Source organism: Brachyistius frenatus, unplaced genomic scaffold (assembly GCF_029030835.1).
Source record: "Brachyistius frenatus isolate BFR_SWC_R1_liver_20210118 unplaced genomic scaffold, ASM2903083v1 Contig_2, whole genome shotgun sequence".
Lineage (NCBI taxonomy): Eukaryota > Metazoa > Chordata > Actinopteri > Embiotocidae > Brachyistius > Brachyistius frenatus.
In genome coordinates this window covers 6,820,658-6,845,712 of record NW_027210601.1, presented here as the reverse complement: position 1 = coordinate 6,845,712, position 25,055 = coordinate 6,820,658, and the positions used below count along the sequence as shown (strand labels likewise).

Sequence of the window (25,055 nt, the reverse complement as noted above, 5' to 3'; positions counted from 1 at the left end):
AAATGGCCTCCCACCATCTTTTTATTTCAGTCTGTACACTGAGACATGAATAAGTAGTTCTTGCTGAAAAACATAAGGCTGATTAGTCAAACTTTATGAGAGCTGAAGCATCTCAGGGCCAGAGTTAGAAGAGTTGGCATCCTCTGAGCAGCGCCATCTCATCAGCTCATGGTTCCCATGTCACTGGACTTGGACGGCGTTGCCAGTTCCTTTTCTTTGTGCTTCTCAGTGGAACTCCTGGGTTTTCATAGTGGCCAGGATGTGGCTTTATTGAGTGTCGGTTCCCCTCAGAAGGATGCCAGACTAAGATAATTGTGTGTGTGTGCTCTTGGTCGCGAGAGAGCGAGATTCTGGCCTTACTTCCCCTGATGCTGGCTTCACTGATGACAAGAAACATTCAAATGCTGATGAACCGGAAAGAAGGCCTTAATTCGACTCTGTGTTGCTGTGGGAGAGTCTCTGTCTGTGTCTTACAGCTAAAATCTATTTCTTTTAACACAATTTAAATGTATTCATTGTGACCATTAGTGCTGGGTACCAACCGAGCGGTGTTGTTAGCACTAAGTCTCAAAAAGAGCTGGCATTGTTTGTTTGATCGGATTAGTTCTGTTTACTTATTATTTGATCAAACTGTTTTCAGTTTAATCATACTTTTAGTTAGTTCTAGTAATTTTAGAGTATTCTATTAAAATAAAAGTTCATTTGTGTCTGGTTTGTTCAAGAAGTCAGTTTTTCTTTATGTTAAAGGGGAATTCTGGCTATTCCACATACACATATATGGGTTGGAGTATTACCCTGTGAGAACAGTACTGGAAGATTTTTCAAATCAGAAAAAATACACCTCATGACTATTATAATATTATTAGAAAAGTAAAAAAAAGAAAAGAAAACTAAGCTACTGAGTTGTATTATGCAAAATGAGGGATCCTGCATTTGTTTTGTTTTTTTAGCTTGATCCATACAAGGGACTAAAATTCAGGATATCTGAACCTCGCAGTTTGCAATTTGACCGTTCTTTTTAAAATCTGTTTACTGAAGTTAAATTCAAAATTTTTGGAGTGCCCCTTTAAATAGAGAAATAGGTCCTGCAGAAAAAAAAAGGTGAATATTTCTCGATGTGGTGTATTTCATTTGGGTGTCAGAACTTGGAATGAGTTTCGAAAAATTACAAACCAAGCCATCATCAGCATACAGTTTAACGTGTTTCTTCATCTAAGTGTGATTCATCATTAATTCATGTAGCTGAAGAAGCTGCAACTTTAGATTTAGAAAAAAAAAAAAAAAAAATCCAGTCAGGAACAAATTGCCACTTGACAAAAATGTAGATGTATGTAGGTCATGCATGGTTGGTTTAACTCGTGTGTTCTCATTCTCCGGGGAGAAGGACAGATGTGTGGTCAAGGCCGATGTCATCATTCTGGGGTGAAGCCCGATACTGTGAAAACACACTCACACACACATGCGGACATATTTTTTTTTTTAAATTTTATATCCATTCATGCGTGATGATGAGCTGTCACCGCGGTTTCCAGCTCTGCTCCTGTTGCCCTGATTCCTCTGACCGTCGGGGCAGAAAGGCTACATCTGTAAAGCAGTGACCAGTTCTGTCATCCTCCGACCTTCCGCACACTTTCTCCCTGTGACACCCTTTACGGCTGCAGTGGCACATTTGCATTTTGTTGTGCTCTCAGAGAAATTCAGCTGCAATAGTGTTATTTACACACCATTGCCCAACCTTCCTTCCACGTCCACACCCTATTTCTCAAAAGCTGTTGCAATATCCTCCCTTTTTGTCTGCCTATAAATGCATCAAACTTCTTCCTGCTGCCGTTCATTAAACCGACATGTTTCTGTTGACTGCAGGGATAGCACAACGAGTTTTACAGCTCATTGGGTAAAACTGCATATTTAGAGTATCACTTGTCCATATCTTTTAGGTTTTGAACGTTGACTTCCCCTTTGTGAAGCCAGCAGGTGTTGGCTGTAATGTAAAATGGAGGTCACGGTGATGTGCTGTATAGTGTGGGAGAGGAAATTGTGGTTTGCAGAGCTATTGCCACCCTGTTGCCCCACCCTGCTGCAACCCTCATTTGGTTTCAGGACATCCTCAACAGGAACATTTCTCCTGGCCAAAAATAGTACTGCGTTATGCAGCACCCAGTGATCTGCTCGATGTTGTGCCATATTAAGTTTTATAAATCTGCAGGCTGATAACTGTAGCATGTCAATGAAAAAATAAAAGTGTTCTAAAATATGCTCTTCCTGGCTACACAGATATCACTCTAAAAGTATCGCAAGACCGGCCTGAGATTTATAAACCTGCTGGAGTGCTTAGGTTTTTACATACTTTGTTTACATGCACATTTTAATAGAAATGAGAAATAATAATAGAAAAGGATTTTAAGATGAGGACTAATGTGTTTGGAAAACATTGCTGTCTTAGTTATTTAACATTGGGGTTGAGTGTAAACTTTTACCAGATTCAGTAAAATACAGGACAGAGTCCATAATTCTGATGGCACCCATACAGAGGTACAAAACGGACGTGGTTGTGCTTTTTTTGTAACATAATGAGGAATGTATTCAGTTAATGAAATGCTCCGGCCTTGTATTAATGCTCAGTTCCAACGTAGGACGTGAGCTATTAGCCACCCATGCTACCATTAACAGCTTAAACATTTGAGCTGATACACCTGATTTAAATGTTATAAGTCCATTAAATACATTTTTCTGTGGACTTGGCAAACTGCACTATATGCATCTTCAATATGACGGGAGCGAAGGAGAAACTCAGTTGTCAGAGTCCACCTGGGCAGGAGGTCTGGGACAGATTGTTGGCGCTAACACAGGACTCTCATGCAGTAGAATGCTGTTCGTGTCCCGTGTGAAAACAAAAGTTTTGTTTTACATTGTGTGTGTAATGTGCACAATAAGTGTACTTATTATAATCCAAATGATTATCTCCTAAACCTTACCAAGTAGTTTAGGTGCTTAAAACTAACCAAACGGTAACCATGTCATAACTTTACCCACGGGTTTATTATTGTTACCATGACAATGAAGATCAGCTGCTGGTTCTGTCCAATGGTCATATATCGTATATGCCGTATACCAGCCATACTGAACCAACAGGCAGCGGAGGAGGGCCCTTCGAGCCGTATCTATGGTCCTGATGACAACTAATAACGACCATTTAATGGGCTGATATCATCCAAAGCAGGTGGCTGATAAACACACTGAGAGTAAAAGTTTGCAGAATGGAATAAACACAGTTATCAGTCTTGGACAGATAGAAAAGAATACCACCCTCCAAACTCTTAAAGGGAAGACTCAGCCTCATGCTCTTTGCTTCAGCATGCGGAGAAATCAAAAACAGGCGAAATTGGACTGTCGTTGTTTGACGAGAAGTGGGTCAATAAAACTCAAACGAATCCATCCTATGAATTCCTGAGTTTAAAATTCAAATGTCCTTTGCAGATTCAGTTGAGCTCCTCCTGTAGATCGTACATACATTTAGGACATCTGTGTAAATTGAAACTGAGGGTCACAGAGACAAATGAACAGACAAGGCCATGGTCTGCTGATTCATTTGGTTGAGTGTTTCAGCTGCCTGTTATCTCTTCCCCCCAGGTGTACCCGGCAGCAGCAGGCCACAACATGGGCACTGCCGTCTCTACGGTGCCAGCCTGCACAGCTGGCGTGCAGCGGCTGTATTGCGGGCATTGTCTGATGCCCTCAGTGCACTCTGGGACAGAGACAGTAAGGCAAAGAGTGATTGAGCACGAGAAAAGGATCCAATTGTGAAATGGAGAAAGACAAAATACAATAGCGGCAGGGAGAGACAGGGAGAGGGCACCAAAATAGAAATTGGTGACAGCACAAAAGGAGTTGTAGGCTTCACACTGGGAAGGAGGCATCAGCTCGGATTATACTTGAGCACAATGTATCGCAGAGTCAGGACATACAACCACATAAGGATGAAAAAATATCGATATTCTTACAGTAGGTAAAAGTTGTTCTCTTGCAAAGTAACTTTTTTTTTTTACTTTTGTTTTACTAACACAACTTTGGCTGCTTTCTTTCTTCTCAGTATGTTTCCTCCTGCACACAACACCAGGCAGCGCATTCAGGCGATCACAGGCTGCATGTTTTTCTAGGTGGAACTTAGTTTGTTTGAATAATGGACGAGTGGATACTGCTGAGAAACTGGGAATTTTGAACTAGAATAGCTTGAGATTCAGGGCTCATTTGCAAGTTTGTGCATTCTGATGCTCTCTTGTTTGCACAGACTGCTTTTCTGGTTAAATAATTCTGATTCCACGTATTCATGAGGCATTTCAATCAGCTGTCTGCACTGATTGCATTCTGCTTCATGCAGAAGATCTCAGTTTCATTCATTATTCTGGATAATCCAGGGTTTACTTGTCTGTTTGTTCAGTGTTATATTGACTAACTTCCTCTTATCCAACTTCTCAAGTTACATTAAGATCTGCTCTGCAGTTTGCTCCCTTGTAGATTGTGAAGACATCGCATGGAGCCGCAGCACATGTGTCTGTCTGTGCTTATCTTTGCATGAGTATGTTCAAGGTGGGCTGCAGTTTGGTATTTTATGGTCGTCTTCCGTCAGACACATGAAGCCATAATGTGTAGCACACACGTGCACGTCCAATGAGTCAGAGAGTGCCATGGCAAATTGGATTTGCCATGCAATGCCCTCATTATTGTTACCCGGGTAACCAGCCAACCCTTCACAATCATCCCATTTTGTCGTCCTTCTTAGGGGGAAAGAAAAAGGCAGAGGCCTATCTGGGTGGAGGGAACCGAGCAGGCGTTTTTTTTTTTGTATCTTTCTTTGTCTTTTTCCCCTTCCAGTCTTCGTCCTCTCTGACTCTCACTCGCATTAGTCTGTGGGAATTATCAAAGTGGAGTTGACCTGAGGAGCCTTTGCTCCATCCTCCACCTCTTTCCCATCGCCTCAGATGAATACCTGTCTGTCATGGTGCAGCAGAAGAAGTCAGAATATCATCAATAACTTTTTAGAGAAGTTTCCCAATCCTTAAACTTCCTCCCTTATACCCAACTCTCTGTGTGTTTGATATCTCTGACTGGTCTGGGCCTGGGGTGGCATGCTGTTGTTGCACAAACTTACTCAAGTTCAGAAATCTAGTTTCCACAGCGTTATCTGAATCGGCTTTTTGTGTAGCAACAGTATCCTGTGCAATGGATGTATTTTCTTCTCTTCATTCAAGCTTGTAAGTTTAGTTCCGTTGTCCTTTAACTGTAAAGTGCTTTATAGAAGGTCTAACATGTTATAATAATGTAAGAAATTATTGTATATTTGCTTAAATTCTAATTTTGGAAATCTTACAAATCTGTCTCCTTGAAAACAAAGTCTGTAAAGCAGGACAAATCTTATTTATTTTTATTTAATTTAAAAGTCTTGCTTAAATTCTATCAAATAAGATTCTGGTGTGAAAATGCAGAATCTTCTTTCTAAAACTAGTCAAACTCATATATGCCACGTCTAAAATAACACAGAAGTCATCCTTAACTGCAGAGTTTATACGTCTCCACCGGGTTGCTTTTTCTCACAAAAAACAAATCCTGAATGGTCACTGAGGCACAAACAGGATGTCAACATTGATCATTTTTGTGTGCTTCTCATGAGTCATTTCAGACACAAACAAGCAAGCCAACCTCTTCTCAAAAACAAGAGATGATCTGACACTAAACTCATAGTCCTTCAGGAAAGATACAAAACATAAACGTACTTGCAGGGATGCATTGATTGTAGGAGTCTCCCAGCTATTCCAGAAAACAGGACAATAAATAATGTCAGTGTATCTAAATGCATTTGTTTTTAATGTAGGAGAGCTGTTGTCTGATGCTGTTTACTTTCTCAAGTTTTCTGTCACTGCCAGAGACTTCATGCTTTCAAATTAGCTAGCACCACAGAATGGGCCTGGATGCTAATGAGTAACTCCTTCCATGCTAATAACTGATATTTTAGGCCACAGTAACAGGCGGCGTACTGATGCATATTTTCAGGGCCAGAAGAGCGACTGTGTAGGAGGCTGAAGCCTCCTATTCAGCCTCCTGGGACACTCATCATCTGGCTCGATTCAGATGCCAAAGAGCTCCATTGTTTGACCCCATTCAAACAACACCATTGTACCGAGCGGGTCTGATTGTGTTGCTTGTTGCAATGCCAGAGTAACAAATGTGTGTGTGTGGACTTCTCTGTTTGTCTCCGCTGTGTTTTGGTGGGATTGTGTGTGAGTGTTCATTATTATTATATGGACGTGCGAGTGTCTGTTTGTGTGTTGCATTGTGTGTTTGCATCCCAGCAGCATGCGTATGCATTTCCCGAAGCAGGGGTTTTCTCTGCTGGTGACAACAATGTACCCAGTCATTGAAATGCAGCGGGGCAAATGCAGCCCGAACGTGACCCTGTTTTCCAGCACCGCATCCTGCAGAGCAGCTCATGGTCGCAAGCTGCTGCTGAGGCGGACAAATAGTCACCGACATGTCTGTGAGTGCTTCGGTACTTTTCAAACCTGCATGTTAAATTTTTGCTGTGACAAATATAACTCTGGGTTTAATTCTGAAAAATGTTTTGCACGTAAATTATGACACACTCACCCGAACATGCGATGACTATAGCAGCGAACAGATGGGAGTGGGATGAATCTGCATAAGACAGTGGGCTTTGCTTCGCATGTGTCAGTGCTCTGTATGCGAGGGTGCTTTCTGTTTACTTGCCTGCGTGACCATTGATTCTCCTTCCCTGCATTATGCCTCCAGCATCAGCGCACAAAGTCAAAATGTCAGCACAATAAATAACTGAAGATAAACAACTATCAAATTAGATGGATTCGTTTTCTGTTTAGGGATGACTCTCTTTCAGCTCTAGTTTGAATGATTCAGGAGAGTCTTCATTTGAGAAGAAGCTCCTGCACAACTTGTTGGATACAGCGTGCTCATGTGGTTGTTTCTTTTATAGGTGCATTTAGACATTTTGTAAATGTTTCCATTTCAAAGCCACATTCAAACAGGAGCTCGTTTGTTGAAGTTTTGAAGGTGTGGTTTGGCTCCTCTGTGAGCCATTGCAGCCTATTGTTGCCCATAACACCCCTCCAGCTTTAATCCCTGTTTTGAATCACATAACATACACATTCGATTGCATTCAATTTGATTTATATTGCATGAAATCACAAAACAAGTGATTTCAGGGCACATAGTAAAGTCCTTACAACAGAACATTACAGAGACCTAACAATTCAACAAGTCCCACATTAGCGATATGCTAGAAGGGAAAACTGTCTTTTAACTGGAAGAACATTCATATGCGGACATATATTAATGCACAGACACATGCTTTTACTGCTAATTTTTGGAGGCAATTTGTAGCATGTCTTGGAGCATTTATTCAAAACCTGAGAACAGCATCTTATTTAGGGTCACAAGACAGTTTTAAGGAATTGCTAAATAATGTGATGCAATAATAGCTATATTTTAGAAATAATGTAACTAATCCAATAGAAGATGTTCAAATGAGAAGTTAAAATTGATTAACTTCACATCTTTAACACTTTATAGAAAACAGTTTAGGGTTGTGGTGGCCCGTCACAGTTTCAGTTGTGGTTTCAGATTGATTGATACACTGCACACGCATCTGCACACACTCTCTGTCCAACAAACACAGCCAGAGATGTAGTCTAGTTCTCACCATTCTTCTCAATGACCTCAGACAAATTTAGAAATACATCTATGAAACTGTAAGACTTGCTCTTAAGGGTCCCATATTTGACATTTTTCCAATGTTTCTTTGCATTCTTGATATTCATGAGATAATATTAGTGTGGTTTTAAGCACAAAAAACATCTTTCTATAGTTTTACACCCCCTCTTATGCCTCTCTGTGGAGGTGTACCAAGGGCAGGCTGTTTTGTGTCTGTGTCTATTAAGGGGCATTGATATCAATGACACTCTCTTCTGCTTAGCAGACTCTTTTCTGAGTGACTCGTGTCCAGATTAAACACAGGTTTTCTTCGGTATTGTAGCTTGCTAGCTCCACAACAGAATGACTGCTCAGTGATTTCTTGCACATAAAAGGTTGGACAGTGGGCCGTGCTGAGGGCAGACATATGACATGAGCGTGAGGTTGTGACATTACAAGTAGTCCAAATGGCACATTTGCTGAATATGTGTTGTGTGAATTTCTCTGTGGGCTGAGAGTTTTGACAATTTCACAGTGATCACATGTAACAAGCAGACCTGCTTTATAATGAAAATAAATCAGAAAATCTGATTGTTTTATGCAATATGGGAACTTTAACCCAACAAATTACATAAGACAACATTTGGTCCACATGGACCTCATGTCTACAATCCACCTCCCACCTGCTGATAGTTGTGATGTATCTGAATTGTCTGGACAAGCTCCAGTGAAAATGAGTTTGTCTCTGGGTTCATTCCCTCGAGCTTTAGCCTTAAAGGGAGACATTGGGAGAGAAGAGGCAGTCTGGGCGAAACGTGATAATTAACTGACTTGAGGCCGAGTTTCTATTTTGGTTGGAAATTGGTTTGTCTAAATGGGTTGAGTCAGAGAAACGACATTGTGAAGACAGATGGAGGCACGGCGAGAGAAAGAGTAAGAAAATTCTGTGTCTGGCTGCTTCTTGGACTTTTTCATCTGAGAATAAATTAAAGGTCAAAGAGAGACAAGACTACATGTTACCAGTAATTTGGGACTAGACATGAAATGCTTGAGAGAGACTGGTAAGGGGCCTCCTGGTGAGGGTACAAAACTTCGAAAAAGCTGGATCAAAACAATTTCAAAATCATAAGTCACCCTGCCCGCAACTGGCTGGGAAGTTTGTCATTACATGACAAAACTTTGAAGGCAGATTTGTTCATAAGTTTAACCAAAAATGCATTTTAATTGTTTGAGATACATGCAGTGGAGTTACAGTAGCATTTCTTTATTTCTTATAGCAACATTCACATTTAGCTGTTTATTCCTCTTTTTGACATTTTTGTCGCAGAGCCAAGAAACAATTTTATGTCGGATAAATGCAAACCAAACTACCTGGCATGTTTCATAAGTGCAGTTTTGAAGACATTTATTTCAATTCTCAAAATTCATGTATCAATCTGGAATAAAACTATTGTACATATATCGATAATATGACTTTTAACCATACTAACAGCTTCACATTGGTACGTTCATGAGCATCTTGGAAGTGGGAAAGTTCCAACCTTGGAGAATACACCTGACGCACTGGGAATACCCCTCCAAGAAAGTGGACGTTATTTGAGAGCTCTGAGAAGTAGGTTTGATGTCACTTAACATGGCAGCTCTGCACACCAATAAGGGTAAACAGGCAGACTGGGTTAGTGCCACCTTTAGGTTCACAGACTGTAGGTGGCTTTAAGTGAACTATTGGATAGATTTCAGTAATATTTAGTTCCGATTTTCACGCATCCCTCAGGATTAATTGTTTTATCTCTTCACTTTGCATATACTGTTTGGATACTGTATCAACATTATCATCAGGTCATCGGGTTCAATTTATCAACCTCTTTGGTTTATGACTTCCTGCGAGACTCCTGACATCACCATCAGCCTTCAGCTATATTTCGTGTTTGGTGCTAATTAGCAAATGTTAGCATGCTAACACATCTAGGGAAGTCAGTGAACATGGCTACCTCCTTATTTTCAACTTGTCAACGCATGTTAGTGTCAGCATTTAGCTCAAAGCACCAGTGTACAGCCTCACAGCGACTCTAGCATGACTGTAGGCTCTTGAAATATAAATATTCTCTATTCTGCACAATTAAGAGGATTTTTAAAATGTTGTAAACCTAACAAAGACTGCAGTTGGAAGTGACATATCTCCTTTTTTTGTTTGGTATTAAGTAAAAAAACTGTGCATTATGATATGTAAAATCATGGGGGCGAGGATTAATATAAAGTGCTAAGCTTACTGAATCATTTTGATGATGCATCATACAAGTGAAGGAAGGAGATATTACACTTCCAGCAATGATTTTTATTACTAAGACCTGAAACTTGCACACATGACAGAATACATTTCACTCAGTGGATGGAAGATTCTTTGAGGTTTCTGGAAATATATTTAAAAAGAGCTGTAAGTGATGTCAAACAACCTGCAGGGTGATCAAAGTTTTGCTCACAATTGTGCTTCTCAGAAGCACAGGTTCTTAGCTTTTTGACTCAAATGTAATCTTAAGCAAAAGTCTCGCATGTAAACGCTATGATTACGTGAGAGCTACTCCCACAGTGTCTGAATCTAAATCTGTCTTTTTCAGAAAAGGTGATTGTGTTTATTCGCTGCTTGAGCAGCCCTGTGGAGGCTTTCAGCAGCAGCAGATGACACCAGACCTTATCAGCGCTGCCAAGGCCCCCTCAAAGTGGGCCAAAAGAAAAAATAGAGGGAGCAATCAGTGTGGTCCCATGATTCCTAGTGAGCTGTGAGGGAATGACAACCAGAGCGTGCACACACACACACACACACACACACACACACACACACACACACACACACACACACACACACACACACACACACACACACACACACACACACACACACACACACACACACACACACATACACACACACACATTTTCACACCCTCTTTGCATGTCCTTGCTGGCTCAAAATACAGAATCTAATTATTCCTGTTCATCACCAGGCGCTCAAGCTGACTCATTGTAGAAAACCATATTCTGCATATGGACGCACACACATGCAAACACACATGTACGCATCACTGTCCCACCCCATACAGTACACACACATGCGCACACTTACTCATACAAGTGCTCTCCAAACGGCACACTCTCACTTCAGCTTTGCACAGGATGTTATGAAATCAGCACTGTTGCTGAAACTAAGTGAAGGTCGCTGGGAGTCCTCTTTTTCACCCACATATACACACACACACTTCACCTGGCACTTACACACACACACACACACAAACTCGTCCTCGTGCAGAGAGCTGAAGCTCAGCTCAGTCCCAGTCCGCTCCTCTCCTACTCGTGTGAGGAGCTTGCCGGTGATCGGACTGTCGCCTGAAGCGAAGAGGCCGATCCGGCGTTGATTCGATTTAACAGCCCAGTCGCTCTCTCTGAAGCTCCGATTAGTCAGCCGACGAAGGGGAGAAGAAGAAGAGGAGGACTAGTGATGGCTATGACCGACATTGCAGAGGATGACCTGGATGAGATGATGCGCGAAGAAGCGGAGGATGTCTTCTACGAGGACGGTAGGATTGCCAAGGGTCAGTTGTAAAGTGTCGAAAGCAGGTGTGGGTTTACAGGTGGGCTGCAGGGCTGCGACTGCTGCTCTAGGACTACAGCGTGGTCAGCCTGGTTGGTTTGGGATTTGTGGTTTGTAATCAGGGTTAAGAAAAGGCTTAAAGTGATGGTTGAGCGGTGGCCCACAGGGATCTCCTCAGCTGTGTAGGTGGGGTTGTCTCCTGCATGGCTGAATAGGTGCTGATACACACAGATGGTAAAAGAAATCACCACAAATTGAATGAAGAGGAAGAAAAAAAAGCACATACTTGGCTTACCACTAGTGAAAGTCTTATTGAGTAGATATTATATGCAATGATTGTAATAATTAGTCAGAGTAATGAATCCCTCGTGCCTTTTGCCTCCAGTTCCCCTGTAGCAGGAGCTCTGTGCAGAGTTTGTTCATTGATTTTTAACTTTTACCCTTTTTAGAAAGCCGAGCGGCTCCGTACCCTCTGCAGTGTGGGTGTTCTTGTATAACAGGCAGATGTTTTTAAACCAAGCATTATTCGCCACAAGGAAATCTTTTTCAGTGTGAACTTTGCGCGAGTGTTTGTTATTCTCAAACTATAATCATATTCTGCGGTCAGCCGGATACTGGAAGAGTGATGAGCAGCAGAACTACAGCAGGACCTGACTGATGATTATTCATGGTTAGAAAAAAAGGAAAGATGGGTAGTCATTGGATATTGTTTATTTCAAGTGACCATTTTAAAACTAATCTTTAATCAGGATTGAGACAGTGGTACGATAGTACATAGTGATGCTTCATAGAATAGCTTAGCATTTATTTGTTTAAAGCCCCTTTATCATAAAGGAATAGTTAATTTATTGTCTTTCTATCAAACCAAAAAATTTTGACTTTTAGACTTATTAGATATTATGTGCTGATATGATGTTAAGGTGGTGATATGATTTTGTTATATCTGACAAATCTCAGGAAGCTGTTTACAGTCTTTATGTTAAGAGCCAGGCTAATCAGTTGGTTGTAGTATTGATCTTATCGTCTAACTCCTGACAAGAAAGCACATAAATGTATTTCCCAGACCTGTCTTTCCAATTCTGATGAGACTGCTCCCCTCCCTCCCACTGAAACACACAGCAGTGGCAAAATGGTCGATTGCACTAATTTTGAACCGATTTCGCAGTTTCTCCTGAGTGCGAATTGTTCTTCTCAAATTCACAAACACTTTCCTCAACACTCAACCACACACGATCAGAGACAACAAGTGCTCTGCTGAGTTATATCTTTTAATGTGCTCAGAAAAGCGCAGTTTAATTGCACGCCAAGAATGTTTGCAGCAGGCTATTAATACGTTTATATTTAAGGTCCATAAGAGCTCTGTAGCGGCTCATCGCATGACAAATGGACAGTGAGCGGGAGGAGGATATTCCCAGATATTGCATCATTTGTGTGTGTAATGTATGTTAATGCCTCCACTGACCCAGTTCTAACTGATATTCACTGATGGTAATGTGACGTTCCCTTTGAACAGCACAGCCAGGAGGTACGAAGCCAGATGACTCCCTGCAACAAACCAGCCAGTCACAGCGCGCAGACTTGTGTAGAGGTTGGCCAGCAGGCATCACTGTGTTTATTCATAGACACAGCTGAAGGTTGCAGAATATGGATCACTTATATTTTCTGTTCTAATTAGCTCTTTGGATTAGTGATGGAAGTTATTCAGTGTGTTTTGTGTTTAATATTCACGTTGTTTTATTCTAATTGGTGCTGAAATTTACTACTGCTGGCCTACTTCTAAATAATTACTTTCAACATTAGTGTGCATTTGCAAATGCAAAATTTTGAGTACTGTGATGAATGGGGATCAGTGTGAAGCGTACGGGATGTGAGATTTTGCAACAGTGCTACGCTACGGCTCTCAGCATGATGGTTGAGACACCACAAGTGGTCAAAAGATAAATGTGAAGGGACAAATCGAGTTAACAACACATCAGTTAGTTCACGTGAGGAAAGCCTTTTTCTTGAAACCTTACACCATGATGCTAATCGCATTGCACAATGCAACAGGAAACACAAGTCAAATGGGGAAAAAAAAGTCTCACAACATTTTCGTTTGCCAGGGAGAAATGAGATGTCTGCTTTTGTCTATGTCCGTCTTAAAATAAGGGACATTTTCTGCAGAAATTGCAAAGAATTTCAAGCATTAAATCCACCACTGTTATTAGTGTAGAAGCATGTATAACGTACAAGAAACTCTTGGCTTTGTGAAGCTAAGGTCAGCAGGGCAAAGTACGAGGTCAGTTGAATGTTACACAACTCCTGACCCTGACAAGTGGACTCCGCTTTAATGTCGCGTGCTAATATTTTGATGGTGGTGATGGAAAAGTCTGTAGTTGTGTTGTAGTCCATCACCAAAGAGTTGTAAAATGCATAAAAAAAAGAAACAAAAAAGATCATGAAGCAGGTAACACACATGACACTTTATATAACAACAGCTACAAGAATAACACAAATTTGGCCCTGAGTTACTCGTTAAAAAAGGGAGTGTATCAGATGTATTTGCTGTCAGCCCTGAACCCCTCAACAATAGGGTGTTTATGGCACAGTGCTGCTTGTCATGCTTCTGCTGCTTTGTTGAGCAGAATTATGACTAAAGGAACACTACTTTTAGCCTGGCAGCAGAAATGTCAGAGTGCCTGAACAGAGCAGATACACAGCGACAGGCGTTACTCTCGCCCTCTCCCTTTCTCTGCCTCTCCTCCTCGCTCGCACACTCGGTGACTCCAAGTCAGGTCGTATGAATTAGCAAAAAGCCTCCTTTAGCTTCACTCAGTGGGAACAATGTGTTTCAGCTTCATTTCCCGCCGTCTTTTAAGTCACAGCAAAAAGCAGCAGCTTTGCAGAGACATGAAAAAAGGGCTCACGGTGTGCAGATTGCTTTTTTAAGTCTAGAAATTTAGGGCTGCATACATTCACACATTTCACCACAGAGGTTTCAGTATACTGAGGTTGTCAGTCGGGTAATTTGTGTCTGCATTAAGGCCTTTTTACCCAGAAAGTACAAAAAGCATATTCTCGCTCTCACATTTTGTGGTTTCCAGCCATGCATGAAGAGGTCACCTGGTGCCAGACCTCATCTCACGTTAGTTTAGCCTTTTATAAAGGTGCATCAGGTGTTGTGTTTTTTGACAGCTGCTTTTTTTGTTTTGGAAGCAGTCAAAAGAGGCAGGCATCTCTAGACCTCCACCCGTAAGAACCAAAATCTGTGTTTCTAGATGAGAAAATATGTTTGTTTTTTTTGTATTTTTTTGTCTTTGTAATATTTGGTAGACCTGACCCTTTAAGGACACAGATGAGTATTTTGACTTTTCAGGTGACTGGGATCACAGCAATAGCTGCCACAGATCATTGCAGTCAGATAAAACTTTGGATTGATTTTGCGCATACTGTAGAAGCAGCTTCGTTCTGTGTTCATTTGTGAGACTATCCAGCGGTTGTTGGAGGTGTTTTAGAAGCTCATCATCATCGAGGTACAGGAGAGATGTTTGCTGCTTCTGTGGATGTTTGTTTACTTGTGTTTAATGTATCACAGTAGTGTATCAAAAGAGGTTTGAGTAGACACAGTTTCCATTGGAAAAAAAAAAAAAAAAGCTACAAAGACACTGTCACACATGAAACTCAGAAAGAGTGATGCTTGATAATGATGCACACAAAGTCCCAGCTCGCCCCTGCAGAATCACCTCGGCATGAGCCCTCACAGCTCACACAAACTAGTCAACTTCTTCAACTTTACTCCCAAGTTAACACAAACACAGCTCTGCTTTAGTCCCTTCTTATCACATTTCAACACGCGCGCGCACACACACACACACACACACACACACACACACACACACACACACACACACACACACACACACACACACACACACACACACACACACACACACACACACACACACACACACACACACACAGACATGCACAATCTCCTGTTTTTGAAACATTGCTCAGAAAAAAATGGCTGCACCAAATTAAATGAATTACTCTGACCAAAATAAACACAATCCTTATGAGTAATTCAAAGAGTTTGGTCTACTTCTGTGGCTTTGTGTGCAAACGCAAAAGTACAAGAGTTGTGTGTCCCAGAGGAGACCAGCGGTAGGTGGAGCATTAATGATAGCAAAAATATAGTTTAGCATGAGATCGATGGCGCCACGGTTGGAATGACGGGTCAGTGTTTGGTATCTAAATAAACCAGTGTTTGACTAACTGGGTCAGGTCAGAAAGCATGAAGAGCTGCTTTCAGTCACAAGTGAGGCGCTCCTGGGAATGCCGCAATCCTCGTGCCACTCAGATATCAAGAGCACCCTGAATTATACCTAAAGTTCAGAGAGACACATAGGAAATAACTTTTCCTTTGAACTGTCAGTCTCGAGAGACTTTTAGATGTCATGTATGTTGCTGGTTTGTATTTCCAACAGGACTACATCCCTGTTTATCTAATGCAGTTTGCTCTGCTGGTTTTGGAAAAGTTGATCTGCTCTCATGCAGGAATGTTTTCTATTGTTCCTTTATCTTGTGCAATAGGATGCGTTTCCACCCCTCTCCTGAATACCACTTACATGACAAAACCACTAATTGCTGAGCTCAACAGCTATTGTTTGTTTGTTTTACTTGGTGTAGTTTTTGAAAACTCCCTGAAGCACAATGACGCGTCAATCAGTGCGATTTGTCCGGAGTTTTCCGTTCACACAACATTTCTCCACAGATTTTGACCAAGATGAGGTTGAGATGTGTAATTAAAAGAATGCCTGAGGGGAGATGTTTGTTTGATGGCTTGAGGACACTCTACACCTGAGTGGGGTTGCACCTTTGATGTAATGTTTTCTCTGTGCTCTCTAAGGCTTCACTCTAGACTTGGCCAAAGGGCTTTTCTTTAATGTTTGCAGCTAAAGAACACCTGAGATTTAAGGGATGAAAAAATACATTACAGCATGACACAACACGCAGGCTTCCTTGAAAGGACCAAACACTTTATTTAGTACACATTTCCAGAGTACATAAAATGTTCTTGCAACAACTGGAAGGTCAGCATTCCTCTGGTTATCAGGACAGAAAGAATTTCCCCTTATGGGATTAATAAAGTATCTGTCTATCTATCGATCTATCGGTCTATCTATCGATCTATCGATCTATCTATCGATCTATCGATCTATCTATCGATCTATCTAGACATGGTAATATGAAGAAAAGGCATCAAAAGCTAAAACTGAGTCACTTTTATTAACTATACAGCTACAGGTTTTTCAACATTTGACTCCGCCACAAATCCATGACATTGTTTATATATTATTTATAGGCTAAATTTTAAGAATTAATTTTTTTTAAGCAGTGTTAGCTAAAGACATCTCATTGCAGTATATGGTTGAGTACAATGTTAAAGGGGTTTAGACATCGCAGCCACATCCATTTCATTTCATTTTATGAACTCATGAGTGTGTTGTAATCAAATCTTAACCTCACATGAGCTCTGATCTTATTATGTTATCGTTCTGATGACATGAAATCAAACTCACTTCTACAGTACAAGCTCTCAGCTCTTCCCCAGAGGGTGAAACAAGGGATGCACCCCCAGCTCACACATGCACACGCTTACCCAAGGCATCAGCATGATATACAGAGCTCAAGTAGAGGGCTGCAAGACTAGAAGCCAGCTCAGATTTCACAAATCCATTTCTCCCTCAGTCTCTTGTCTGTACTTGCCTTGTGCAGCAGAGGAAACTGTATCCTCCTCTGAGCTGACATGGTGTCCGCCAAAGCACCGGATCACAGTGGGCAGAGCTCTGCTCCACTGACTGGAAAGCTGGGAGGAATTTTGGCCGTGTTCAGAATGCAAGCCTAAATCTTTTTTTTTTTATTTTTATTTTTTATCGTACCTAGATTGTATCCAGATTGATTTTTTTGAAAGTCTGGACAGCAAAAAAAACAAACACATGAAATGCAATTTTTGCATATTAAATCTAAACTACATTTGGAGATGGTTTGAAATGTGATTTATATTGGATTTCTACAGATTTGTCTTAGTGTGAGCAATGGTGGCTCAGATCGGATTTCTTACCTCAGTTACAACACGACACACAATAACGACTTCATTTTCAGAGTGATGACAGAATCTAAGCTACGCCACCAGCAGACACTTTCAGAGAGTGAATCACCAACGTAGCTAGATGATGTCATTATGGCAGCAACCCATGCTGATAGGTTAGAGATGTCTGGACACACCAGTGACTGTGAATGAGTGAATGAAGGAGTTTAAATAGAAAAGTCAACCAGCCAGTAGTGTACAAAGAACGTAAGGAGGAGTTCGCACCAATTTATCAATTAATTTAGACAGAGTACAAACTAATCCTGACTAGAATCAAACTGTTGTTGAGTGTTTTTTTTTTTTTTTACCTCTGGTCAACAATATAGATAAGTATTTTACTATGCTGTGGGCCGTTTACTATCCCCTGAGGCTTGTATTGTCAGAGCTTGTCAACCTTAAAACATGCCTAAACAACATCTTTTGTATTTCTTGGACGTTAAGTAAAGAATCCTGGAACTATTGTGTGATTTTTATAGTGAAAAACTGTTTTATCAGATTTTAGGCCACAAAACTATCTTACTTCGAGTTAAGCGAGTCTCTTTTTGTTTACTCTTCTTCATAATAACGTCAGGATAAAATAGGTGTTCTTGCACTGGGGTTTAGTGTACAGTGCTGTCTTATTATGATATATTTCCCAGATGAAAACCTTTATATCTCTGAACATGACTCACTTTGCTGGTAAACTGCCTTTCAATCGTGAGCCACAAGCTTGGTGAACTTATAAAGAGCTCTCCCTGCAGCAAAACGGTAAATTCAGGCCAGCAGTGTGATGGTCAGGCAAAGCAATAATTCGGTCAATGTTTATTGCTGTCTGTCAACTTGAGCTCAGCTTTAATGCGATACAGTGGCTCACCCCTCCCCTCACTGCCAATCAAAAACTGGTTTGTCGGTGATGTTATCATTTTGTGGGAGAGAATATGATTCACTGGAAATGCATATCTGATATGAGAACATGTAAGACAGGAGAGGCGGGGTGAGCGAGAGCGTGATCTAAAGCTAACATGATCCACTCGCCCTACTGTTTAACACGCACACACGTGCACTGACCCCTTCCTCTTCAAACTGATAGTCCGCCCACACGTACATCTCCACTGTCTGGCCACAGATTTCGTCTCAGTCCAAAGCAGTGCAACACGCAGACTAACATGACAGTCCTGCAGTTTGTGCGTCAGTGGCCGTTCTGTGTTGGGGAAAGCTCTGACCTGAGGGGACCTACTGAAGCTGGCATTTCACTGCTCTGCATCTCCCTCTTCTTGCTTCTGACAGTTGGCTCCACTGACCTACTTTAGCCAAAAGACTCCAACTATTATTGTTTTCTGCAGCTTTCACTGAAAGAAAAGAGAAAGAATGAGAAGGGAGACAAAAGAAACCCCTCTTTTCATTTTGGGACTTGAATGGCGCAACATTCAGTAAATCGGATGATGCAAGAGCAGAAACTTCACTTTCTTCCTCAGCAGACATGTTTCAGCCTTAAGTGTAAACTGGTCTCACTTGTTTGGTCATAGATGTTTACATGTGGCTGCTATCTAAGATGGCAGATTCCCTGTACTGTTAACCTTTTCTTTACAGTTCCCATGTGGTTACCATGACAGCCTGTGCTGTGGGCAACACTGGGCGTGCGAGGTTTACACTTAGTGGTTTGGAGCCTCTCTCACAATGAGGTAACCCTGTTTGAAGCATGAAGTGTAACAGACCACCCATGACTCCTCACAAAGGGAGAACCTGCTGCAAGGTTGAAGATCAGGGTTTGCTTTTCATTAGGCAGCAGTGTATATAAATTTGAATTAAATTTTAGAGAGCAAAGTAACATTCATAGTTGCCTGTTTAAGACTTGTGCTTTGGTGTCCCTCAACATCTGAGAAATAAGTACTGAGGGTCTGAACGGTCTTCACCAGCTTGTTGCTAACATCATCATACATACAATATACAATATGTATCATACATTAGGTTTATCGGAGAATGTTTTTTGCTTACGAATTTCACTAAAAGTTGGACGCTAAAAGCCGAGGGCAACTGCAGGGTTGTCTGATAATTCTCTGTAGGTTTGTTTAAGTGGCAACCCACCGAGACATTGGTTTGAGCTGTAGTTTTGAAGCCTCGAGTCTGGCATTTCGTCCGTTGCTAACTTATTTTTTGGAACCACAAGTGACCATATTTGGACGTGATGGGGAGGAGAGAGGGGTGGATCTAACTCGGAGCCTGAGGACACTTTGTTTGCCCACCAACCTGTTGTTATTCCTGTGGTGTCAAATAATGACATTTTGTTACAACCATTGGTATCAAAGAGATACGCACAAGGTACCTTATTTCTTATACACCTTGACAAGGTGGATCAAGGAAGGTCATGTGATGAAGTACAATGACGGGTAAAGTCCGCTGAGGGAAGAGGTCAGGGTTGGTTAGACGGTACCAAATTGAGGACTTTTATCCCGGGAGACCAGTGTTCAAGTCCACGATAAAGCAAAGGTCACTGTGGAATTCCTTTAAGTAACTCAAACTATGTTCTTTTGCTAATCCTAATCAAGTGGCTTTTGTGTATAATCAATGGGTTTGTCGTGAGTGAAGCCTTAACATTAACGTATTTGATCCATTGTGGGTATTTTAAGAAACAGTAATCCGCACACCTTTGAAATCTACAACAAGTCAAAAACAAATTCTTAAAAAGTGATGAAAAAACAATAAAAAAGAAAATCCCATCTCATATAACATATTTTTGGAAACACACCTGCATGAGGCGCCTCTCAGCCTGGCGGAGCAGCGACTGTAGCTGCAACAAGCTCGCTATCATTACAAACCAAAGCAGCCAGAGCATGGAGCGATGCCACGGGGCAATATACAACCTGTAATTGATTCACCTCTGTATGTCTGACTCAGAGACATGCGGGCGAATATGAGACTTTAATCAGATATATAAACGCACCTGTATATTTGTAGCTATGGTGTACTCTGTGTTTCTTTGTCGTGGATTCAAGTTCGGCACTTACAACTTGGGAACAAAGAGCCAACCTAAACAGGGCTAGTAACCTGAGGTCACGTGACACTCAACGTTTCCCTCCGATATTTTAGTGCCACACACTCTCACCCTGACACACACACGCACACACCCAGTCACACACCATCAGCTGTGCCTGTACGTCCCTTAGCCTTGACCTTCTGGGGTTTTGAAACAATAACAATATATAATTTCTAACACATATTGTTAGTATATACAATATCTATATGTTTATTTCATTGTGATTTTGCATTAATTTTATCATGACACTACTTTGTGAGCCGCAGTGAAATGATGCTTCCTGTGAAAATTCATGAGGATTAGACGATGATGCAAATATAGCTAAATACTAAATTACCTGTTGCTCGGTTCTGACTGGCAGCTTCTATGAATAGCTGGTTATAAATCTGCATGTGTGTGTTTGTATGATCTGTGATGGTCTTCTCTTTGTGGTGTGTATGTGCACGCTGGTTCTCCAGTAAATATAGCCGTTGGTCAGGGGCTGCTTATGACAGACGTAATTACAAGCTGAGCCATCCAACAGCTGAGAGTCTAAGAGGAAGACAGAGGAGTGTGTGTGTGTGTGTGTGTGTGTGTGTGTGTGTGTGTGTGTGTGTGTGTGTGTGTGTGTGTGTGTGTGTGTGTGTGTGTGTGTGTGTGTGTGTGTGTGTGTGTGTGTGTGTGTGTGTGTGTGTGTGTGTGTGTGTGCGCGCAAATGTTTTAGTATTAGTTGAGGAGCTTATGAAAACCCCACCGAGCTGCCTGGATTTTCTGTTCCTAGGATTTCACAGTAAAATGTAAAGTAGAATGCAGAGGGATAAATAACTTTGCCGTTACATCTGAATTTTGACTCCCCATAGAATATTCAACAATGGAAAGTTAAAGAAAGAGACTTGAAGACCAACTGACTGATATGGGGTCACTTTGTTTGAGGTGTGTGGCTGAATTCAATTGGCAGTCTCAGGTGAGAAAGTTCACTGACATCTCATCATCAATAATGGCAACCTCGCAGTGATGAAAAAACTACAGGGAGTAAAAAAAAAGCCAAAAGAAAGCTTTATATTTACCCTTTTACGTGAGAGTAGAATCAATCTTTTTTCTGACTTTTAGCAAGAAAGCAAATACATTTATTTCCCCCAAACATTTACAATAAAACTTTCACTGCCTCACAAACCTGTCCTTTGGTCTTTCCTCTCTCAGGCTTTGTCTGACTACCTTGGAGGGTCAAATATTTTAAAACTGTTCCAGACTTTACACTCCCCAAGGTCAGACTGAAAAACTGGCCTCATAGAGAGGGCTGAGATGTAACAATCGATGAAATATGGGGAAGGCTGTGCTCATTTTCAGACTTTCATTTTCGGTATACAGAGAAGTGGAAATCATGAATCACTTTGCTGATTTGAATCATTTTGTTTTGCTCATTTTACAGATTCATAGTCGCTCATTGTGTCGATCAAAGCTAGGTTACATTCAGTTCATCACATGACAAGCCTTTAGAAACACTGTACACGAGGTTAATAGCTCGACAGGCTATGATTTATAACTGAGCCGGCCTGGTTCTGTCAGATTATGATTGTTTCTGTGGCTTTTCTTGTCATTTAACATGCTTCTAATGAGGAAGTAACATACGGTGGATCATAGCTGATGCTCTTCTTCACCAGTTCGGGGATCTCCACTGCTGAAACCTACTGATTCAGTCAAGGACAATGGTTATTCATTATGATCAGTTCCCTTTCGAAAATTCATCAATAAAGATTCATTTGCACTCACACCAAAACCAAAGTCTGCTGGGTAAAGACTTAAAGAGGAGTGCTTCAGGGACATCAGATTCTACTATTTCACCTCCACACAGATGGCCAGTTACCAAGTCTGACATTGGAAAGATGTATAGGGTGTTTCTGAAGCGGGTCGACTGTCCATCAAAGACTTTTAATGCACTTCTTATTGACTCTTTGATATCTGACAGCAGAACTGAACTCATTTGTAAGAACTTGTCCTTTTGTGTTCTTTGCAAGCTTTTCTCATCATTTCCTGACAACAACCCTTCAAGGATGGCTTTCTGGATGCTGTTTGTTTTTAAGGGGTGAAGTATAAGTGTCCACGTTTTGGCACATTGTCAGAGAAGATAATTTCATTCAAATTGAAGCCACAAGTTGATTTTCTTGCCAAACGAGTGACTGCATGAAAAAGCCCTTTTACGTTAATCATATCAACGAGTCATTATAAAATCCCTTCCTCTACTCATAACAAAACTGATGAATTAAAAAGGACAAGTCATTTTCTGCTCCCTTAGCTTCTTGGAAGGGCGAACTGAATTGGATTTGTATGGACTCAGCGGAACAACATATCCACTTATGGAGGGCAATTATGCTGGCAGGAGCACTTCAAGACGAGTCACTCTTCATAAGTCGTTCCGCAGAAATAAATTTTTCCCCAGCTTTAAATTGCAGCACCTTTGTTTCATGCTGTTTGCAGCTTCTAAGGATGGAGGTGCTTGCCTTTTTCGTGGTTCCCTTCCATGTAATTCAATTTGTTTGCTGCTTGCTTCCCAGGGAAAAAGCTCTCGCAGTAAACTCACCTGAGGCAAAAGGACTGGGAAGGTAATTTGGAAAGATCCCTTGTTGTTAAGCGATGTAATCACATATAATCATACCATCCTTTTCACAACTTGTCAATGTATTTATGGGGACAAATACAACTTATTTACTGCTCTGATAAAACCTCTGAAAAACGTTGGTCCACGTAAACATGAAACTGATGTCCTCAATGGCTGCGGAGGTATCCGCTCTTTCTCCCAAAAATGACCTTGCTGCTATCAAGCAGAGAGAGACTCAAATCATAAGACAACATTTATAAACTAACTCAAATCTGTATCAATACATGGCTATACAGTCTACATACATGTCCTAAATAATTTTTCCTCAGTTTGAGTTTAACCATTGAAATTGAGTTTTTATTCTTCTAATATTGTACTTTGTTAAAAAAAAAAACTGCCCATAATTAGCATCATACTTAATCAAACCAGCAGGAATTAAATTGAAACAAAAAAGTAAGTGACATACATTGATGTGACTCAGAGTCTTTAGATCAAAAAGGCAGGTTTATCTAGCTTTTCCAAAATAATAATAATAATAATAATAATAATAATAAAACATTTACAGACTGTTTTTGGTGTAGTAATTGTCTGCATTAGTCTGCACTGGTGTAATTATCTGCATTAGAGTTGAGGGCTAGAGATTATGATTATGTTCTACTCTCTGAAATAGGCTAAGGTTTTCCTTTTTAGTGTATTTCCCTGTAAAACAAGTACACGCACACATAAACAGTAATATTTCATTGAATTTTTTTTCTTAAATATGATAAATGTGAAATTCCGGTTAATAAAATCCATTGGATGTGATTTAGTTCTGGCCAGACAAAGAGAAAGCGAGGACACACTCCAATTTATGTTCCCATGGCGCGCACTCACATGCACGCGCACCCCAGCACCACCATATTGGGGGTCATTCGTTACTAATACGTGCATGGTTGGGGGTACAAAACAGCTCGGCCCCGCCCTCCCAGTGACATCCTCGACTTGTGATTGGTCGCCGTGGTTCAGTAGGAGCGCTGCAAACACAAACTGGAATATGTGAGTGGGCTCAGTGTTTGCTCTGGACGGCGCTGCGGCGACTGTTTATCAGGGAACAAGCGTCGGCCATCCATCGCTCCTCCGGGCGGCTGCTTCATCCTGCTGGGATTTGGCATTTGCTTTCTTTTAAGTTGCATCGTGAACGGCAGCAAAATCTCTTCGCTGAAAGCGAAAACGCACTTTTTCTTTTCTTTTTTTTTTTTTTTTTTCTTTACGTATGGATGGAGAGGCGCAAGTAGACGGGCAGAGACGCCACTGAGGAAACACTCTTGTGAAGTTTTCGCTGAGGTGAGTTGAAGCATCGTTCCCGTGCAACTTCATTACCTGCGAGAAAACAGGCTTGTGCGCGGTGCAGAGGCTGTGACGCGCTCATTCAGGGATACTACTTTCTCCCGACTGTGGGGAGAAGGCACGCTCTCCGGGGCACTGGGTTAGTGGATCACGGCAAGGCGTGAACTGATTTCACCAAGGATGCAGCTCACTGGAGGATAAACGCTCATCAACCACTAATAATTTCATTTTAAATCGAGTTTTTTCTGACATGAACCTCTTGCAACCGGACTATCCCATCAAACTGTAAGTTACATGAAGATATGGTCCTGTTTTGGGGTTTCTGAAAATATACTACCTCAGTAAACTGAAGTTGAGTATTTTGAGCCTCCTACATATTTTGTGAAGTTTTTCATGGGATTTGCCAGTCAGTCCTCTTGACAGATGATGTGCTGTGAGTAATGTCTGCCTTTGAAGTCGTTTTGTGTGTTGTTGGAGACAGAGAAGCAAGTTTAAATTGGGGAAATGGCATCATGATGCTTCAGTCATTGTGTTTCTGTGTGCATCCGTGCATGTGAGGATGGAAAGACACGCTGGATGCAGGTGAAACGTGAGAATGAGGCCAGTGGTTTAAAAAAAAAAAAAAAAAAAAAGCCTCCCCAAGTGTGTTGAGGATGAGGATCAAAGGTTATCTATTGTACACTGGTACTACCCACAGTGGATCAGC

At 41.2% G+C, this 25,055-nt stretch overlaps 1 protein-coding gene across 5 annotated transcripts in view; it reads left to right on the top strand.

Moving 5' to 3' along the window:
• Positions 1-3,848: 3,848 nt before the first annotated feature.
• Positions 3,849-25,055, top strand: part of ripor2 (RHO family interacting cell polarization regulator 2) — a 62,787-nt gene continuing 41,580 nt past the window's right edge. For 2 of the 5 annotated variants that reach the window (XM_069697248.1, XM_069697239.1), the window contains exon 1: positions 11,025-11,291. In XM_069697248.1, the coding sequence (XP_069553349.1) occupies positions 11,213-11,291 (79 nt within the window). In that variant the 5' untranslated portion in view covers positions 11,025-11,212. Of the gene's footprint in view, positions 4,003-11,024; positions 11,307-24,084; positions 24,347-25,055 lie in introns of those variants that run through there. The other 3 variants (XM_069697256.1, XM_069697230.1, XM_069697265.1) reach the window with 3 other exon arrangements.